The sequence below is a fragment of the Phalaenopsis equestris genome, unplaced genomic scaffold, assembly GCF_001263595.1.
Source record: "Phalaenopsis equestris unplaced genomic scaffold, ASM126359v1 Scaffold000002, whole genome shotgun sequence".
NCBI classification, from domain to species: Eukaryota; Viridiplantae; Streptophyta; class Magnoliopsida; order Asparagales; family Orchidaceae; genus Phalaenopsis; species Phalaenopsis equestris.
The window spans coordinates 52,815,753-52,833,313 of NW_018164444.1; the positions used below are offsets into that span (position 1 = coordinate 52,815,753).

General features: G+C 31.8%; 1 protein-coding gene across 1 annotated transcript; it reads left to right on the forward strand.

Annotated features, from left to right (window-relative positions):
- The first annotated feature begins 10,142 nt into the window (after positions 1-10,142).
- Positions 10,143-11,044, forward strand: LOC110035805 (protein TIC 20-II, chloroplastic). The gene has a single exon (XM_020740095.1). It carries the CDS (start codon positions 10,229-10,231, stop codon positions 10,862-10,864), a length of 636 nt encoding a protein of 211 aa, XP_020595754.1. The 5' UTR covers positions 10,143-10,228; the 3' UTR covers positions 10,865-11,044.
- The last annotated feature ends 6,517 nt before the right edge of the window (positions 11,045-17,561 follow it).

Genomic DNA, 17,561 nt, shown 5'->3' on the forward strand with positions numbered 1-17,561 from the left:
AATGTTCGGAAATTATAAAGTTGAAGTTGTTGGGCATGTGTATTATGTATTCATTAATTGGCTGATAAATTTGAGGCCAGAAAGGTTCGAGTAAGGGGACAGCACTCTTAAAAATAGAATCATACATAGAACATGGGTACATTAAATTTCATTAATTTATAGAATAAAAGAGTATGCATTTATATGTTTTTCTTTTTTTATCTTTATTTATTGTCGTGGGGAAATATTAACTTACATGAATGTTGTTTGATATATGTAATTTTAGACTTCGAGCATGATATAATATTAGTTCAACCATATCTCTATACACCAGGCCTTGAATTAAAAATCTTTTGATAGGAGACCAATCTATCAACCATTAGGCCAAAGGAGTTGCACTTTAGTTTTTTGAATGTATTTTTATTGCAAGTGCAATAAATTTTGGGATGATAAATTAACATTTAAAAGAGAACGATTTGATGGAGTTGATTTAGTTGGAAGAAGTATGACAACATGAAGGGATGATGATGGAGAGGACTAGCGACATCAAAAGAGACAATCTAATGGGTTCCGCCTCTGCAAATGGCAAGGAACTGCATGAGGCATTAGAGCTTAGAGTGGCAATGGCTAAATCGTGACAATGGATATCTGAGACATAGTGAATGAATATAAAGAAAATTAAAAATTTTGTTGTAATGACAATTCTATGTTGCATGCAAAATATGCTCATAATTTTTAAAATTTTATTTTTTGACACCAAATATCAAAAAGCAAAGAAAATAACATGCCCACTTTTTACTTTATGCTCCTTATGTTTACAATTAAACAACCCCCTAGTTACCATGGATGGTCCTCAGCCCAAGTCAACAAACTTCAATGAATCACATTTAATACAATTCTTTTCTAATCTAACTTATAATAAATTAGCAAATCTAACCACACTTCCAACTTCTAATAAACACCCAGTACTGTCTCAAACAGCCCTCTTACATTCTAAACTCAAAAGCCTACGAATTTTTCGAATCAGAAAAAGCATTTATAATGACGGACGGGCAGAGGGGTCGCCGTATTAAATTGCGAGCAAGTAATTGATATTATGCAGTGTCAGAAATATTCAAAGTGGTGGCATAAATGAAAAAGGATTGCTTGCAGGCTTGCAGCAAGGGTGGGGTCCCTCTCACTTATATGTGCTTAATTGGTGGATTATTGGTGAGATTAGGTTGGGTAGATTAAGCCTTAATATTCGTGGTTAGCTCTAACAAAATTACTAAATTAATTAGAATAAACTTTTTTCTTTTTCTTTTTTACTTTTAAAGTTCAGCATGTGGATGATCAAGGCAAGCTGAAGAGTTTGGCTGGACAGTACGGCAGTACCAAATATGGGGTTTTGCGTAATCATGGAGATTAGTGATAATTAAGTATAAAAAAGGTGATTGAAGAAGGGAATATATATAGATGTTGGGTGTAACAATCTTGGAATAAGTCGTGAATTTATATTAATGTAATTAGATGCATTAGATGATGACTCTTGTATTTGATTAAGGTTTGAGTTAGGAGTGATGGATTGACACTTGGACTTTGATTAGTGTTTAAACAAGGCCCTAAGCACGAGGGCCGACATTATCATGTGCAAGGATTTGTTTAATCAGCTTTTTTCTTTTGCTTCTTTTATAATTGGAGACTTGTGCTTCTACACAAACGGGGGATGTCTTTCTCGAAGCTGGAGTTGAGATTATTTTACGTAGCTTGTGTGGACTTTAGGGGAAGAGGTAGTTTAATTTCGATGATCCATATGTATTTTGTGGGGATTAATTGGATGGTATTGATTAAAGTCAAATTGTTTGGCTAGTCTGATGAGCCTTGATCTTGATTAACTAATCAAGTTCAAGCTCGAGCTCAAGTTTAATTCTATGAGTTCGAGCAGGCACGTGTAGGCTTATTTAACATGAAAGAGAGAGAAATATGTTAACTTAAATGTAATGTTATGATAAAATGAGAAATATAATGAGCAAAGCCTTGAGCTTGATTAACTAATTGGTTTAAGCTCTGAGCTCGATTTTAATTCTATGAGTTTGAGCAGGCACATGTTGGTTTGTTTAGCATGAAAAAAAAATGTATTAACTTTCAACCAGTGTTATAATAAAATGAGAAGTATAATGAACATTTAGGTGATAATTACTAAGAAATCATTTAATATAAAAAAAAAATTAAATATTAGTTTTTTTTAACATTTTAATAATTTAAAGAAAATTTGTTGAATTTTAATATGTTTTAAGTATATTTTTAATTTTTATTTTTAAACTAGTTGACTCACGAGCTAATGAGTCGAGTCGGGGCTGGCTTGTTAGCTAATTGAGTTTAGTTCACAAGCCACTTATTGAGCCGAGCACCAACATCACTCATAGGTTGTGGATGAATTACCTTAGTTGAGTTTAGTATATATTATTCAGTTCACCAACAGCATTACCATTCAAAATTTTCCAAGTGTCAGATTTTTTAATTAATTTATTAATCAAGTTCAAGCCATATTGTAAATTCAATTAAATTTTGATAGGATGCTAATAATTTTAAAAAAATTAATCTTAATACTAATAAAACTTATACTCATAGTTTTCATCATTTTTTTTAATAATTCAATTAACACTAATCTCTATAGTGTCTTAAGAATATAAATTTATATTTGTAATTTATAAATTTATCTATTTATTTAATTTATGACTTATGTATCATAATCCAATATCATTAAAAATAAATTATGAAGTTATTTACGCCAATTTTTAAATTATTTAATCCTAAAAAAATCAATATGTGAATATATAGTAAGTATTTGAAATGTCTATTTTAATAAACAAATACGTAAACGTAAACAAATTTACAATTAAGTTAATGTTTATATTTATTTAAAGTTTGTCTAACTAATTTAAATAATTTTAAAAATTATTTAAAGTTATCTAAATAATTGAATAGACAAATATTGCGAGTAGGGTTGTAAACGAGCCAAGCTTGAGCGAGCTCAGGCTGGGCTCGTGTTTGGCTCGTTCGAAATCAGCTTGTGTTCGAAATCGGCTCGTGAACAGTGTGTTCGTGTTCGACTCGATTTAAATATTCGTGTTCGTGTTCGGCTCGAAATTGACTCGTTAAACTAAAATTGAGAAAAATAGATGTAAAGTGTGAGATTCTAACCTGGATCAAATATATACAAAAGAAAACACTAACCACATTGCCACATGAGATGTTATGATTTATAGTCGAACACGAGCGAACAAACTGTTGTTCGTGTTCGGCTGTTTACATCTCGAGCTTAAAAATTTGTTCGTGTTCAACTCGTTAGGCTTAACAAACGAGCCGAATATGAGCTGCTTAACGAGCCGAACACGAGCTGTTCACGAATTGACAGCCCTAATTGAGAGCCGTTCATTAAAAGTATTATTTACAGCCTTATCCGCTGCATTTTGTTGGTCTGTAGAATCGCAGCATGTCTTGTTTTACATATAAATTAATGGTTTTAAGTGGAGCATGCATTATAAAATTATACAATTGAAAAACAAAGGAATAATTTTCATTTATTTGACTTTCTGTAAGTGGCATTCAACGATATTTATTGCAGGATGTGCTCACTCGCTCAGTTTTTCACTACTTTATGATATTACATACATGCCCCTCAAAATCTTTCTATTTAGCAAACTAGCAACTTATTTCATCTTTTTTTTTTTTTTTTTTATTTTCTCCCAATAACAACAACAGCAAGCCTTTATCCCACTTAGATTCTCCATTGTGTTCTATTAAGTGTAGGATTTTATTTTAATTCTAATAAATTAATATCATATTTTATAAAAAATGACTTTATCTTTTTAGGCTTATGTCTACCATCCTTAGCATGAGTCGAATCTAAAACATTTACTATCTTGACTAGATCACGTGATGGTCAATTTTTAATGTGGGCAAATCATCTAAGACAACTCTCTCTAATCTTGTATAAATTGGAGCTACAACAACTCTTTCAAGGATATATTAGCTTCGCATATTGTGTTAAAGTGTAAAACCACTCATCCACCCAACCATTCTCATCTCAACAATACTTAACTTTTTTTTTTAATGCTTATCTTTTATTTATCAACATTCTGTGTCGTAAAGCATTACATGTCGCACCACCATCTTATAACATTTTCATTCAAGTCTGCGTGGTACTTTTTTTTTATCAAACAATAGACCCAATGTATTCCTTCAATTCAACCATCCAACTCGAATTGTAATAATAACATTAATCATCATCTATATCACCATCACTTTGAGCAGTAGACCTGAGATATCTAAAACATTTACCTCTTTTAAGGACTTGGTCACCAATTATTACAACTCTGCCATTAGATCTACTACTACTATTAAAATTACACTCCATGTATTCAATTTTAGATCTACTCATATGAAATTCTTTAGACTTGATGTAAAGTTGATTTCTAGAAATCAATTTTTTTCCCAAACTATTTCTCTAGATTTATCCACAAGAAGGATGTCATCACTAAAAAGCATAAAGCATGGTACATCTTTCAATAAATATCCAATAACATTCATAACTAAAGCAAAAAGATGTGGACTTAAAATTGATTTCCAATGTAATTTAATTGAAATAGAAAAATATATTGTTAATCCTCCCTCTATTCATACACTATTAATAACTCTATTATACCTATCTTTAATGACTTGAAAATAAGTCATATCAATTCTTTTTTTAAGAATTCTCTTGGAATCTTATCATAAGCTTTTTCTAAATCAATAAAAATCATATATGGATTCCCCTTACTTTCTATGTACTTCTCCATCAGACCTTCAAATAAATAAATAGCCTCCATAAAAGACTTGTCTGCACAAATCCAAACTAATTTTGAGAAATTTTTGTATCTCGTCTTAACATATGCTCAATTACTATTTAATCTCTCCCATAATTTTGATGTATGACAAATTAACTTAATTCCTCTATAATTTGCATAATCTTGTGTGTTCATTTTACTCTTAAGAATATGGATCAAAATATGCTTCCACCAGTCCTTAGGGTTCTTTCAGTTTTAAAAATAATACTAAAAAGTTTAGTAAGCTAAAAAATTCCCAAATCTCCTAAATATTTTTACACTTCTATCGGGATAACATGAGACCTTATTGTTTTTTTCCAATTCATTTTCGTTAAATCCTCCTCAACTTCCATTTTATTAATGTGATGGTAAAAATAAAAATAAAAAAAATATTATTATTAACGATATTAAGATCACTAAGTTCTCACTCAAATGTCAAAATTCAAAATAAAACCCTAATTCATATTTTTAATTTTTATCAAATTCTCAATAGTTTGATTATGGCATGCTTAAATGCATCAAATCAATAGTTCAAAATAATAAAAAAGCTTTGTGGTGGTGTTATAAATAATAATTTTTTTAAGCTTATATGTAATTATACCTAGTATTAAATACTACTGTGTGCTAGAAAATTCTAAATGATATAATAATGTTATTTCTCAGTTCAATATAATTTCTGTAAACACGGAGATAAGCATATAAGAGATAACCTAATTTTTAATGTGAAAAACCTTTAAAAGAGAAAGAATCATTTGACCTGGCCTAGCAAAAGTAATTCCCTAGAAAATTGAAAGTATAGATGTCTGCTCTTTTCTTGTATTAAGGAAGAAGAGATTATAAAAACAGACAAGCACAACTTTATATTAATATTTTAGCAACAACAGTAATAATTGAGCTACAAGAACAAAAGTTGGTGGCTACAATAACATTAGTCAGTTACAAAAATCTTAGTTGGTGGCTGTAAAGGTCATAGTTGGCTACAAAAGATGTAGTTGGTGCTAATTGATGCACCAAAACATTTGATAACACTTCAAGTGTTTTATCTGAGCTTTATTTAGAGGCTAATTAGATCATTTTCAGCGTCATTACATTTGATTTATCAAGATGCTCATTTTGACTATATACAATCTTGAATTTGATTTCTGAATATTTTTTTGCTCAAAATATATTGAGATTCAAGTATGACGATCAAAATTTCTTGATAACGCATGAAATACAATAAAACATCATCCTTTTTATGGCAAATCAGCTTCCAACGGGAGTAAAATTCATATAACTAAAATTGCCTTTCATTTGCTTTCACTAAATACTTTATCTTAGTTTTTTTTTTTTTATAATAACTATATGACGCAACTAATGGTATTAAGGTTTTTCATAAATATAATGTTTTCAGAATTTTATTTTATAGCCCAAGATCATATGGTTTTTGTCAAAATGTATTTACATATTTAACACTTACATTTAATTTTTTAAATATATGCCACCTTTTGTTTGAAAATGTGTATTTCACCTTTTAAAAGTTAAGATAGTATGAAAGATTTGAGTGATAGGTCTGTAAAACTATTAAGTTAAGGCATCAGATAGGTAAAAGCATAGGAATTTAAAAGATATGTATGTAAATGCTCTTTATTCTGATGTAATTTCCAAAATTAAATTTATAAATGTATTTTCAATGAGAGGAGCATCCGAAGATAACTTCATATAGGTTTTAAGTTTATTTCAATATGCTACGTATTCAAGCATATTAATTTTACTAGCTGCTGTGTCCGTCTTCACCAAATTCTTACATCATGTACGAGCTTGATCGTAAATTGTAAGTAGTTGTTACACTGTATTATAATTTTGGTCCACAAATGTTGAATTTTATTGGGCAGAATAGTTTGCTTGTCAATTCAGCCTGTACACTACGCAATTTAAAAATTGTTCAATATATATCGTGTATATCTTATTAGTGGATGAAGATGCCATATTCTGTTTGGTTAACTTGAACGTCTATGTAGTATGCCATGCGGCTAGTATCAATTATGGCAAATTCTTTAATCTTTGCTTGTCTGAATTCTCAAAGTATGATGTCTTTCTCTTATAAATATATATATTTTTTTCAGTTAGTATATGCTCTTGATGTTCCCTTTTGATAACTGACTTCAATCACTGGTCTTCTTACCTGAAAGTCTTATCATTATTCCCGGCAGGCTGAAGCCCTGAAGCTTAATAGCCGAATTCAAAAAGCGCACATTGTATGATGATCTTGTAACTGCCCCTCAAATTGACGATCCTTAGGGAGAGTTAATTTGTTTTGAATGAGTTGAAATTGAGGTGTTGGAAGACTCTTGGTGAAAATACCTTCAAGTTAATCCTACTTATTGATATGATGAACTTCGATCAAGTTAATCCTACTGATTGATATCGTCAAGTTAATCCTACTTATTGATATGGTGAAAATATTGTCAAGTTAATCCTACTTATTGATATGATCCGGTTTGAGTTTATGCAGTCAAGAGTAAAATGAAAATCTGCCTCAATTTGTTTTGTGTGAGCGTCGAGGACGGGGTTATTGGCTAAGGCTATGGATGAAATGTAGTGGGAGTGTCCGTAGAGATACCGAACTCAGCAAGTAGTCTCCGAATCCATGTGATATCCATAGTTTTGGTAGCTATTGCTCTATAATCAGCCTCTGGGGAAAAACAAGAAACAATGGACTGTTTCTTGACTATCCAAAAAATGGTAGTGAATCCAAGAAAAGTACAAACACTCATGGCATATTTTTGATTGAATGAGTCTCCGACCAAATTGGAGTCAGAATATGCTTGAAGATGTAGTTTATCACAATAGATCGGAAGGCCATAGTCGAGCATTGCCTTAAGATATCTGAGAACATGTTTGAGTTGTTGTTTATGAATATTTGTTGAATCATGCATACATTGGCATAGACGATTAACTGTAAAACTGATCATGTAACGGTAAGGTATTGAAGCGATCAACCTAGATGTTGATAGATAGTAGAAGATGTGCTTAGAGTCGAGGCTGATGAAAATAAATATCTTATGGTAGTTGGGTTTTGTAGAGATTTACAATCCTTCATACGTGCACAGTTTAGTATCTCTAATGCATGGTTATATTGATTTAGATGAAGGTCATATGCTGTTGTAGTAGATTGTGCGCCTAGAAAGTAAGATAGATTTCACAGTGTCCTCAAATTGAGCCTATGTTGAAGGTTGGATATCCAATTGGAAGTAGTCAAAGGGTTATTAGTGGCAAGAAGTATGTCGCAGACGTAAATAAGAAATACATTTTGATGTCATGATTATTATATATGAGTAATGATAGATCCACTTGACTTTGAAAAGATTTGAATAGCTTAAGATGGTCATAAATTGTGGCAAACCATTGCCTTGGAAATTGTTTCAGACTATAAACAGACTTTTGTAACAAGGATACATAATTAAGATACTGCAGATCTAGACAACCCATGGGTTGATGCATATTTGAGATGTCCATGAAGAAAAGAATTAGACAAATCCATTTGAGTGATTTACCAATTGTGATGTAGAACTACCGTGAGAAGTACTCGAATGGTGGGCATCTTGGAGACTAGGCTGAATGGTTCAACATAATTGATTATGAATTCTTGATTGTTACTTTGGGCCACAAGGCAAGCCTTATGACGAACAAATTTACCCACCAAATCAAATTTAGTGTGAAAGATCCATTTGCATCCAAGAACCATTTGATTGGCAAGCGAAGAAAATAAAATCCATGTGCCTTGTGCCCGCAAAGCTTGGAATTCTAAAGACATAACAAGCCTCCGTTTATGTTATTTGAGTGTAGAAGTGTAGCGTGTAGGATCTAAATTTGTAGATATCCTATGTTGTAGGTCAAGTATCTGCTTCAGAACAATGGGATGAGTGGATGTATATTGTATTGAACGAATAGGTATTTTAGCTAAAGATGAAGGTGGAGGTTGAGGTTTTGTAGCTGTTGGTGAAAGGTTAAAGATGATTTGGTTTAATGACAAAGTAGAGGAAGATTTTTCAATTACTAGATGTGAGGTGTAATGTGGTGTTGAAATAATGAATGAAGGTGTTCGTAATAAGGGTTTTGGTATGGAACTATTCAATGGCGTATGCTTGGTCTGATTGGAGAAAAAAATAATGGATTATTTCTTGACAAACATTAACCTAGATTTATGCTCAGAACAATCGTACGAGATCCAATAATAATAAGTTAATTCATCCATAATGTTTAAGATGGCTAACTCATCCATGAATATTAACCCAAATTTTGTAGTTCCTAGCATTATAAAAAATCATCATTATTTAGTAGCAATTCATGTAGGAATTTCAAATTGCAGAAGAGCTAGTTTGAATGATGTTTGAATTCAATTCTCATCCAAAATGTGTGAGGATTGCTTCAATACTATTTTTGCCTCTAATGGTTAAGATCTATTACTAAACGTTCATTCTCATTTTAGGTTAAGAATCAAACAAAGGAAAATGTGAGATGTTATTTAGAAGATGATAATACCTAAAAAAGATAAACAATGTCCATATTTTTCCATCATTTATAAGTTTAATAAATAATATTCATTAATCATGTTAAGTATACTTTCATTTGAAATTAAGTTTTATTTTTATTTTATATAAAAAAATGACTAGTTGGTATGTCACGAGATTTTACATACCAATCAACAAAAAATTTAAATATAACGAATTCACGGTCCATATTTAAAATTCTATATTTCAACTACCCAAAAAAATTCCAAAACTTTAGATTGACCACTTCAATTTCAATAAAAAATAAAAATTTAAATTGTTGAAATATAAATTTTAAATTTAGTTAATCAACAAATTATACAAAATTTGAGTGATGGGTATGTAAATTCCCCTAACCAATAGGGGTGTAAACGAGCGAGCGAGCCCAGGCTCAGCTCGTGTTCGACTCGTTTATATTTCAAGCTCAAAAAGTGTGTTCGTGTTCGGCTCGTTTCACGAACAAAGAGTCGTTTTGACAACCCTAATCAAACAGCTATAAGATATTAAAGATTTGGGCAAGATTTAAAAATTATTGTTTATATTAAAAAATTATTTAAATCTAATTTAATAATTTTTATTCTATTTTCTTAGTTAATATTTTTGATTGATTATAAATCTTTGTAGCCTTGTAGTCAATTAAATTTTTTAAAAATACTACTCATCAAAGATTTGTATATATATATATAATTGATTAGTAAGTTTTCGAGCTAAAAACAAGTGGAACACGAATGAATAAATTTTTATTGGAGTTGTTATTATTGGGCTGATTAACTCAGCGAACAAGCCAAACGCGATGTTGGCATTGACAGCCCTACTAACCAAAATCTACATACCCAAAACTTTCCATAATCGTTGCTGAAAGAATAGAGAATGTCGACGGCCTCTCTTCTTCGGCTTCACCCACTGCCTCCTCGCAAAACCCTAAACCGATGGCATGGGCAACCATCAACAAGCATCCACATCCCTCTTCGTCTCCACAGTCTGCCATCCATCACAAATTGCAGCCCCCGCCGGATGGCAATTTCAATGTCATACCGTGCCACTGTTCCTGCGTCAGAGCGGCTCCTTGCCGGTCTTTCCTACTCCCTCCCCTTCCTCAACTCACTGCACTACGGTCGCTTCCTATTCGCTCGCTTCCCATCCCTGGGGATAGCCTTAGAGCCTCTACTGCCTCTGATCGGCGCTTACAGGTCTCTGCCTTATGCGAGCTTCGTGGCATTCTTCGCCCTCTACCTTGGCGTGGTGAGGAATCCGGCGTTCGGTAGATATGTGAGGTTCAACGCGATGCAGGCGGTTGTGCTTGACGTGTTACTCGCTCTGCCAGCATTGCTGCAGAGGATATTTGGAGTGCCGGCGAGGGGAGTCGGGTTTCGGCTGCTCGAGGTTTGTTACAATGTTATCTTTGTTGTCACCGCGGGATGCTTTCTTTATGGTCTTGTGAGCTGTGTACTCGGGAAGACGCCTTACCTTCCGTTGGTAGCCTCAGCGGCTGACCGCCAACTTTAACCAGGAATTTAGCTGCAGCCTTAGGTTCCTGCAAGTAAGTTTTGGGTGACTTGTTAGTCTCTTTTTCTTCACAGCGTTAGTATGAGCATAAGGTGAGAAATTTGGTTTGTTGGATTGCTATAATTTGAAGGCATTTTATTATGATCTATCTTGGCAAAATTTGCAGTTTAAACTGCCTATAGCTAGTGTATATTAGATTAGAGATGACTTAGGGTCTCTTTGGAGGTTTTTTTCATTAATTTGCAATTCAAATTGCTGCTAATTTGAATTCATGATTTGACTAATTTCTAGCTTCTTTCTAAAAATATTTGTTCGAGGAAACTGTTTTTCAACTTCAAATCTATTAGAGTAAGGCAGTTATGAAAAAGCTATTGCTCTATTTATTAAAAAATATTTGTAATAGTCATAATAATTTTTAAAAAATAGCTTTTCCAGCCCTATAATTTTCCTTTAAAAAATTACAGGTGCTTAATAGATCTTAATTGCTTCTTAAGTGCCTGATAATAGGCACATAAACACATTTGAGGCTGTTTAAGTCTATTATTTGGTACATTAGCAATTCTAATTATAATATGAAGGTGGTTGTAAAAGCTTTTATGAACTTCTGATACAAATTATTCTTTCTTGGCTCTCCTGTGAATAGTCGCACATCATAATGAAATATGAATATGCCTGGTTTACGTCCAAATATCCCAAAGGTTCAATAGTTTGAACCTTGAATTCACCCAATTCATATAGAACTTGCCAAGTTACTGTGAACTCATCAAACTTGTAATAAACACGCTAGAATATAAATGAGTTTTCGTCAAAGCTCAAGTCAACTTGTCTAACATTGTATGTAATCGCCCAAACTGAGGAATTACTTATCAAGCCAGTGACTTTCTCAAGGGAGAACAACGATTTTCCAGGAAGTTGGTTACAAAATTGACTATTCAATTCTGGTAGAATTATGCCACACACTTCATGTATTCCACAACATGTCTAATGAATTTTGCTATATATATTTTTATCCATATTTAACACAACATATAGTTTCTCCTGTAATGCTCAAATCTCGACCCAAACTTATAAATAATGTTCACTGGTATAACCCAAGTTACACAATAGTACACAGTTATGATGCAGTTATTTGTACTTGAAATCAATTATGCTTTTAAACTTTCTTACTCTTCACCCCTTCTTTTTTCTTTAAATTATCCATTCTTCCATTGTGAGTTCTTTTATGACAATTATGTAACCCAAGGGCAATTTGAGATTCAACAATGGAGACAAGTTAAATCGTTTCGATGACTATATTCAGCTGTCTCCAAACAGGAGCTTACTAAATTGGTTAGATGAGATAGTTAGAAAGAAATATTGTATGCTTTTATCAGTTATTATTATTTTTTACAGCTATTTTTAGGCTCATGGCTATGAATTTCTGTATGCTTATTTTTTTTAGTCATTCTGTTCTTGTTAGTGAAGAAACTTGTTGACATCATATATTGTTTTTTTTTAAAGAACTGGCTTAGTCTAATTTATCATGTATGTATCTTATATTTTTGTGATTTTTTTATAGTTGTTCGTATTTGTGAAATGTCACTTCAATTATTTTTTGTTTTATTTCCTGCTAAGATCAAAAAACTATGTTGAGCCCAAAATGATTATTGTCTTCAAAGATCATTAGGGCCTCAATGTTCTCTACATTTATGTTATAAACTCTAATAACCTTTTCATTTTCTCTTTGTTATGAAAAAAGGATATTTTCTTCTTGACATGAAATTCTGCCCAGTTTTGTAACCTGATATCAGCCATGGATCCAGTCTAGGTTCATCCTATTCCAATACAAATTTTTATCTGATGTCAAAATTTTTTTGATTGGATCCAGATCAGGATTAATTATCCTCGTAGGCAAGCCTACCAAAATTTAGTCCAAGTCATAATCTGTTCCTTTTCTTCCATCCAACCACAGAACCTAATACTTAACTTCTTATGCAAAGACACATACAATACATACATTCTTAGTGATTCAAATGTGCCCTGCCACCCTTCTTAAAATCTCTCATTGCCCATTGCCCGCTTTTATTGATCATTGTATTTCAGCTTTTTTAAGTGTTAAACTAAAAGTTATTTCTAATTACTCTCCATCATCCAATAAACTTTAGCTAATTAAAAACTTGTTTATCTTTCACGAATTAAGAAAAGAGCTAAATCCATACAGATAACTTTTTCCAAATCTCAAATACTGAGTCACAGAGAATCAGCATATGAACGAAAGCACGCACTATAATTTTGTGTTATTTACTATCATTAAGCTTCAGATAACAATGCAAGAATTCTTCCAGCCTCAACCACTCTCTAAATCTCATTTGCTTCCACCGTTAATGCCAATATTTGAAACCTTTGTTAAGGTCCCCAGGCACCATGGCTGGCTTCACTCTTCTTTTAGAAGCTTGAGGTTATCGTCTTTCCATCACTCACTTCTGCTTTTTAAAGAGGCTTGCATCTTCCTTCGCCCCCTTCTTTACCGACATAGTTTTATGGGGGTGAAAAAGAACATTTTAGAACATAATTAGCCATCCATTGGCAGAGAGCAGGGAGATAATGATGATAAAGAGGAAGAAGGAGAGGAAGACAAGTCCTTGATGTGATCTGCAGATTCCTGGTGAGTTAAAGAGGGGAAGAAGTGTGATTGGCATAGCTGAAGCTGTAACTGAGACCTTCCCCTGGTCTAAAGGAGTGAGTTTTAGCCTCTTGGACACAGATGAACCTGTTTGCGTTTGAGTTTGCTATGGTTCCTTGCAGTAACTTGATGGAAGATTTGAGATTGCCCATTATCAAACTAATTTTATCCTTCTCTTTTTCTCAGATGTAACTCTAAAACTTGAATTAGTGGAAGCCACTATCAAATTCTGAATGAAAAGCATCTCCAGGTAGTAAACTAGCAAGTAAACCGAAGCCCCCCTGTTGTCTTGTTTGTTGGAACCAAAATCATTCATGAATTACACCAAAATTTTATGCGCACATATAATAAAAAGAGGATAGATTAAGAGAGAAAGAAGATCTATAATAAGAATATTCGAGTTTTCACTAAACAACATTAAAAGGCGATAATAAAAATTTTATGAGCTCGCCATACATCGGCTGTTATTCATCAATTTGATGTTGATATTGATGCTCCATCAATAACATTATTATGGTGTCAAACTTGTGGATTATAAAGGAAAATCAAGTAATAGTTTTATCTCATAAATAAATGCATTTGAGTTGTGAGCCCTCATGAGCGGTGGTAGAGGGAGGGAGATCATCATGCTTCAAATTTTTTTTTTCCTTTGTATAGCATAAGCACTAAAACTTTGTACATTGAGATTCTTCACTTTATGCGTGAGCTTTTCCTTCTAAAAAGCTAGAGCATGAAGTGGGCAATCAATGATTGCATTATGCTACATAACATTTGCGTAATATAGTCTTACTGTGCTAACAAGCGTACTCTAATGTGCTAAGCTCTTCATTGGTAACTTAGAACCATGTCAGGATTCATGAGCTTTTTTTTTAAATCCACCACATGATATGTCCACTGCCCTAAAAATTGATCAGTCCTATTGAGAGGTATAGAAGAAAAAATATTAGTTTCACTATAAAAAAAACAAGTTCATATACCTTAACAATTGTTTTTTCCTAAAAATGTCATACAAATCATCTTTTCCAATAGTGAACTTTTGATTTGTTTTCCGAAAGAAATGCTCAAATCTTAGTCTTATTGAACACATTTTATCTTACATTAATCTTATTCAAATATTTATCTTACATTAAATTTGATACATTCCTTATATTGATTAATACTAGTTTTATGCTTGTCATAAATAGTGAATTCTCTCTCTCTTTTTTATTTTATTTGGTGAGAATCCCACAGGCTTCTTTCAAAAGCTATTGTATGGTGACATGAAAATTGTAAACATGCATGTTCAATAGATGGAGGGAGGAGGGACAAAGATAACGTATATTCTCAAAGGCTTAGATATAAGGAGCGCGTCTACAGAGTGACTCATTATACTAATTACAGCTAAAGTTTATACAGGTTGAGCGCACTATCACGCTCATGCTCACTATCACGCTCAAGCTCATGATTATTGATGATATAAAGAGGCCTTTCTTTAATTGGAAAAAAAAAAGTCTAGAGGATGTTGGGGCCGCAGCTTCTTTAGTCTCTTCACGGTAAAACTCAACTAATGATTCTTCAATATTATCGGCCACGCAAGAATTTATCTCAATTTTATTATCTATTTTAATGGGATTTTTTATCCTTGGATTGTAGTTTATCATTATCTGTAGATATTTAGGTGAAATCTGTGAATTTTTTTATTATTTGTTAGGACAGGTGGCAAGACTAGGCTCTATTGAATGTTGATGGGTTTAGATTTCGACTAGAATAGACATATATTTACTTGATTCAACCCTAATACTTGCAGAAATGTGCTTAACTTTTCTTTGAACTTCAATTATTTCCTCATAATAATCCTATTCATGCCTAAAGTATACTCAAAGGTAAAAGATTGAGATGAATGACTAGACCTAAAATAAATTGAGAAAGAGGTTGAGATGTCTTGCCAGAAAACCTTGAATTATACTCTTCAAAAAGAGGTTATGATGAATATCCAGATGTCATTATTTGAAATTTTGCATTATAATAAGAACTTCGAACATTCTTATATTATCTTACATATAATTTGTCTTTGTAAGAATAAATATTATAATATGTCATTAGGATGAAGATTTTGAAAAAGTTTCAAATTTTAAATTGGTAGCAGGTTTTAAATATGGCTTTCTAGTATTTAAATGATTTTGAAGGTTAAGTTGGCCAAATTTGAGAAAATTTTCTCTTACAAAATTATAGATCTCATCAAGTTGATGAAAATCAAGTAGTCATACATAAAATTTGGATAAAAACGAAATATATATAGTTAAAATACTGGGAGTTATCATAGAAAATGTAAAATACAAAATTTTGGTGCAAATTAATATATATTTATTTTGTATAATATGCTATTATGATGAAGTTTAAGACACAAATATATGAGTGAGTTAATGACTTGATAAATTTTAGTTAACTTAAATAATATGATTACAAGTTAATTCTAATGAACCTAAAAATCCAATCTAAATATAGACACAATAACAAGTTGTTTCCTTAGAAACATGCTTTAATATCAATCAATTATAAGATAAGTTGGGATAATTTTTATTAGTTAAAAAAGAAATTTTCATCATTTATTCAAACCAAAATACAATATGATGTGGCTACCTATTGTTTTAATTAATATAAGTGATTATAAGGTTAAATGTAGATTATATTTTGGTATTTTTGTATAAAAAACACGAGTGATAAATTTGATGAGATGTTATTATAAAGAAGAATGAATAACAATAAAATTAAAGTAAAATAAAAATGAAATTCTTATGATAGAAACTAAACTGGTCATTGATCGGATAGATCATAATGATGGTTACTTTTACAAATAGCCCTTGTTATGGTTTTGATCTTTTTTTAAAGTTCATCTCCAAGGTTCATTTGTTACACATAATAGATCATTTATTTGGGTTAAAGAGGACAGATAAAAAATTTGATAATTCAAAAGATAATTGTTTGATTCATAATTAACTATTAAAAGTTATAAAAGACTCCATAAATGAGAGGGAGAGATTAAAACACAAGTTTATCTTTAAATTCACGTCTACCACCAGACTTTCACCTACTGTAATTATCATATCCATATTATCATTATTATATCTGCCATCAATACCATGCATAATACGAATTTTAAGAATATAAATTCCATTTATGGTTTAATGATATAAAAAATAACTCATTATATATATATTACTCAAAATTATAGCATTATGATGCAAAGACGGGATGAAAATACAAAAACTTAGATACATAAAACAAAACTATAACATCTGATCATACATAAAAACACTCACACATTGACTCTCAGTTATAAACTAGCTTCGGCATGCAACATGCATCATGATGTTAACCGTATATTGGATCTATAACAAAGAGAAAATTATTTAGTTAATCCTTGCCTAAGATAAACCTAACAAAGGTCCAAAAGGCTTAATAGTCTCTCTCAATTTAACAACTTGATAGTTTCTCTATTTTTTTTTTTTTTTTCGCTATACCCCAATTTAAAGTTTATACGACCTAATTACTCCCCCTAGTTTAGTTCACGCATGTTGAGTGCGTTTTGTAGGATCAAAACTTATGTTGTCATCTTACAGTTTTCTAACGTAGTGCAGTATGTTCCTTTACCTATTTCATGTTTTAAATTTTTATAAGTTGAGTATGGTCCATGTCAAGAAAACCTATAGCAAATGCACACCAAATTTTTAATGGATCACGCGTTCTACTTTTTTTCTACACCTAAAGAGCTTGTTTAATGTTAAAAAAAAATCATCCCATGACTTCAATTTTGCTCTTTACAAGTACAGTTCGGGGAAATAAAACCACCACTCAATTTCCTTCTTAGTTACAAAAAGTTCAACCTCTGCTTATCATGATGCCACTAGAAATGAGCATGGTGTGGACTTTTAGTGTCACACAACACTTGGTTATCCTAATTTAGTCTCCTTAAATAAGTTTGAACTTGTTATAGGTAACCAAAACTAAATCATCAATATATGACTAAACGTAGTTTAGGGTGTCTTTGAGGCAGCT

What these genes read in the sequence shown, in the direction of transcription:
- LOC110035805 (XM_020740095.1), top strand. Translation starts at nt 10,229, where the DNA reads ATGTCGACGGCCTCTCTTCTTCGGCTTCACCCACTGCCTCCTCGCAAA.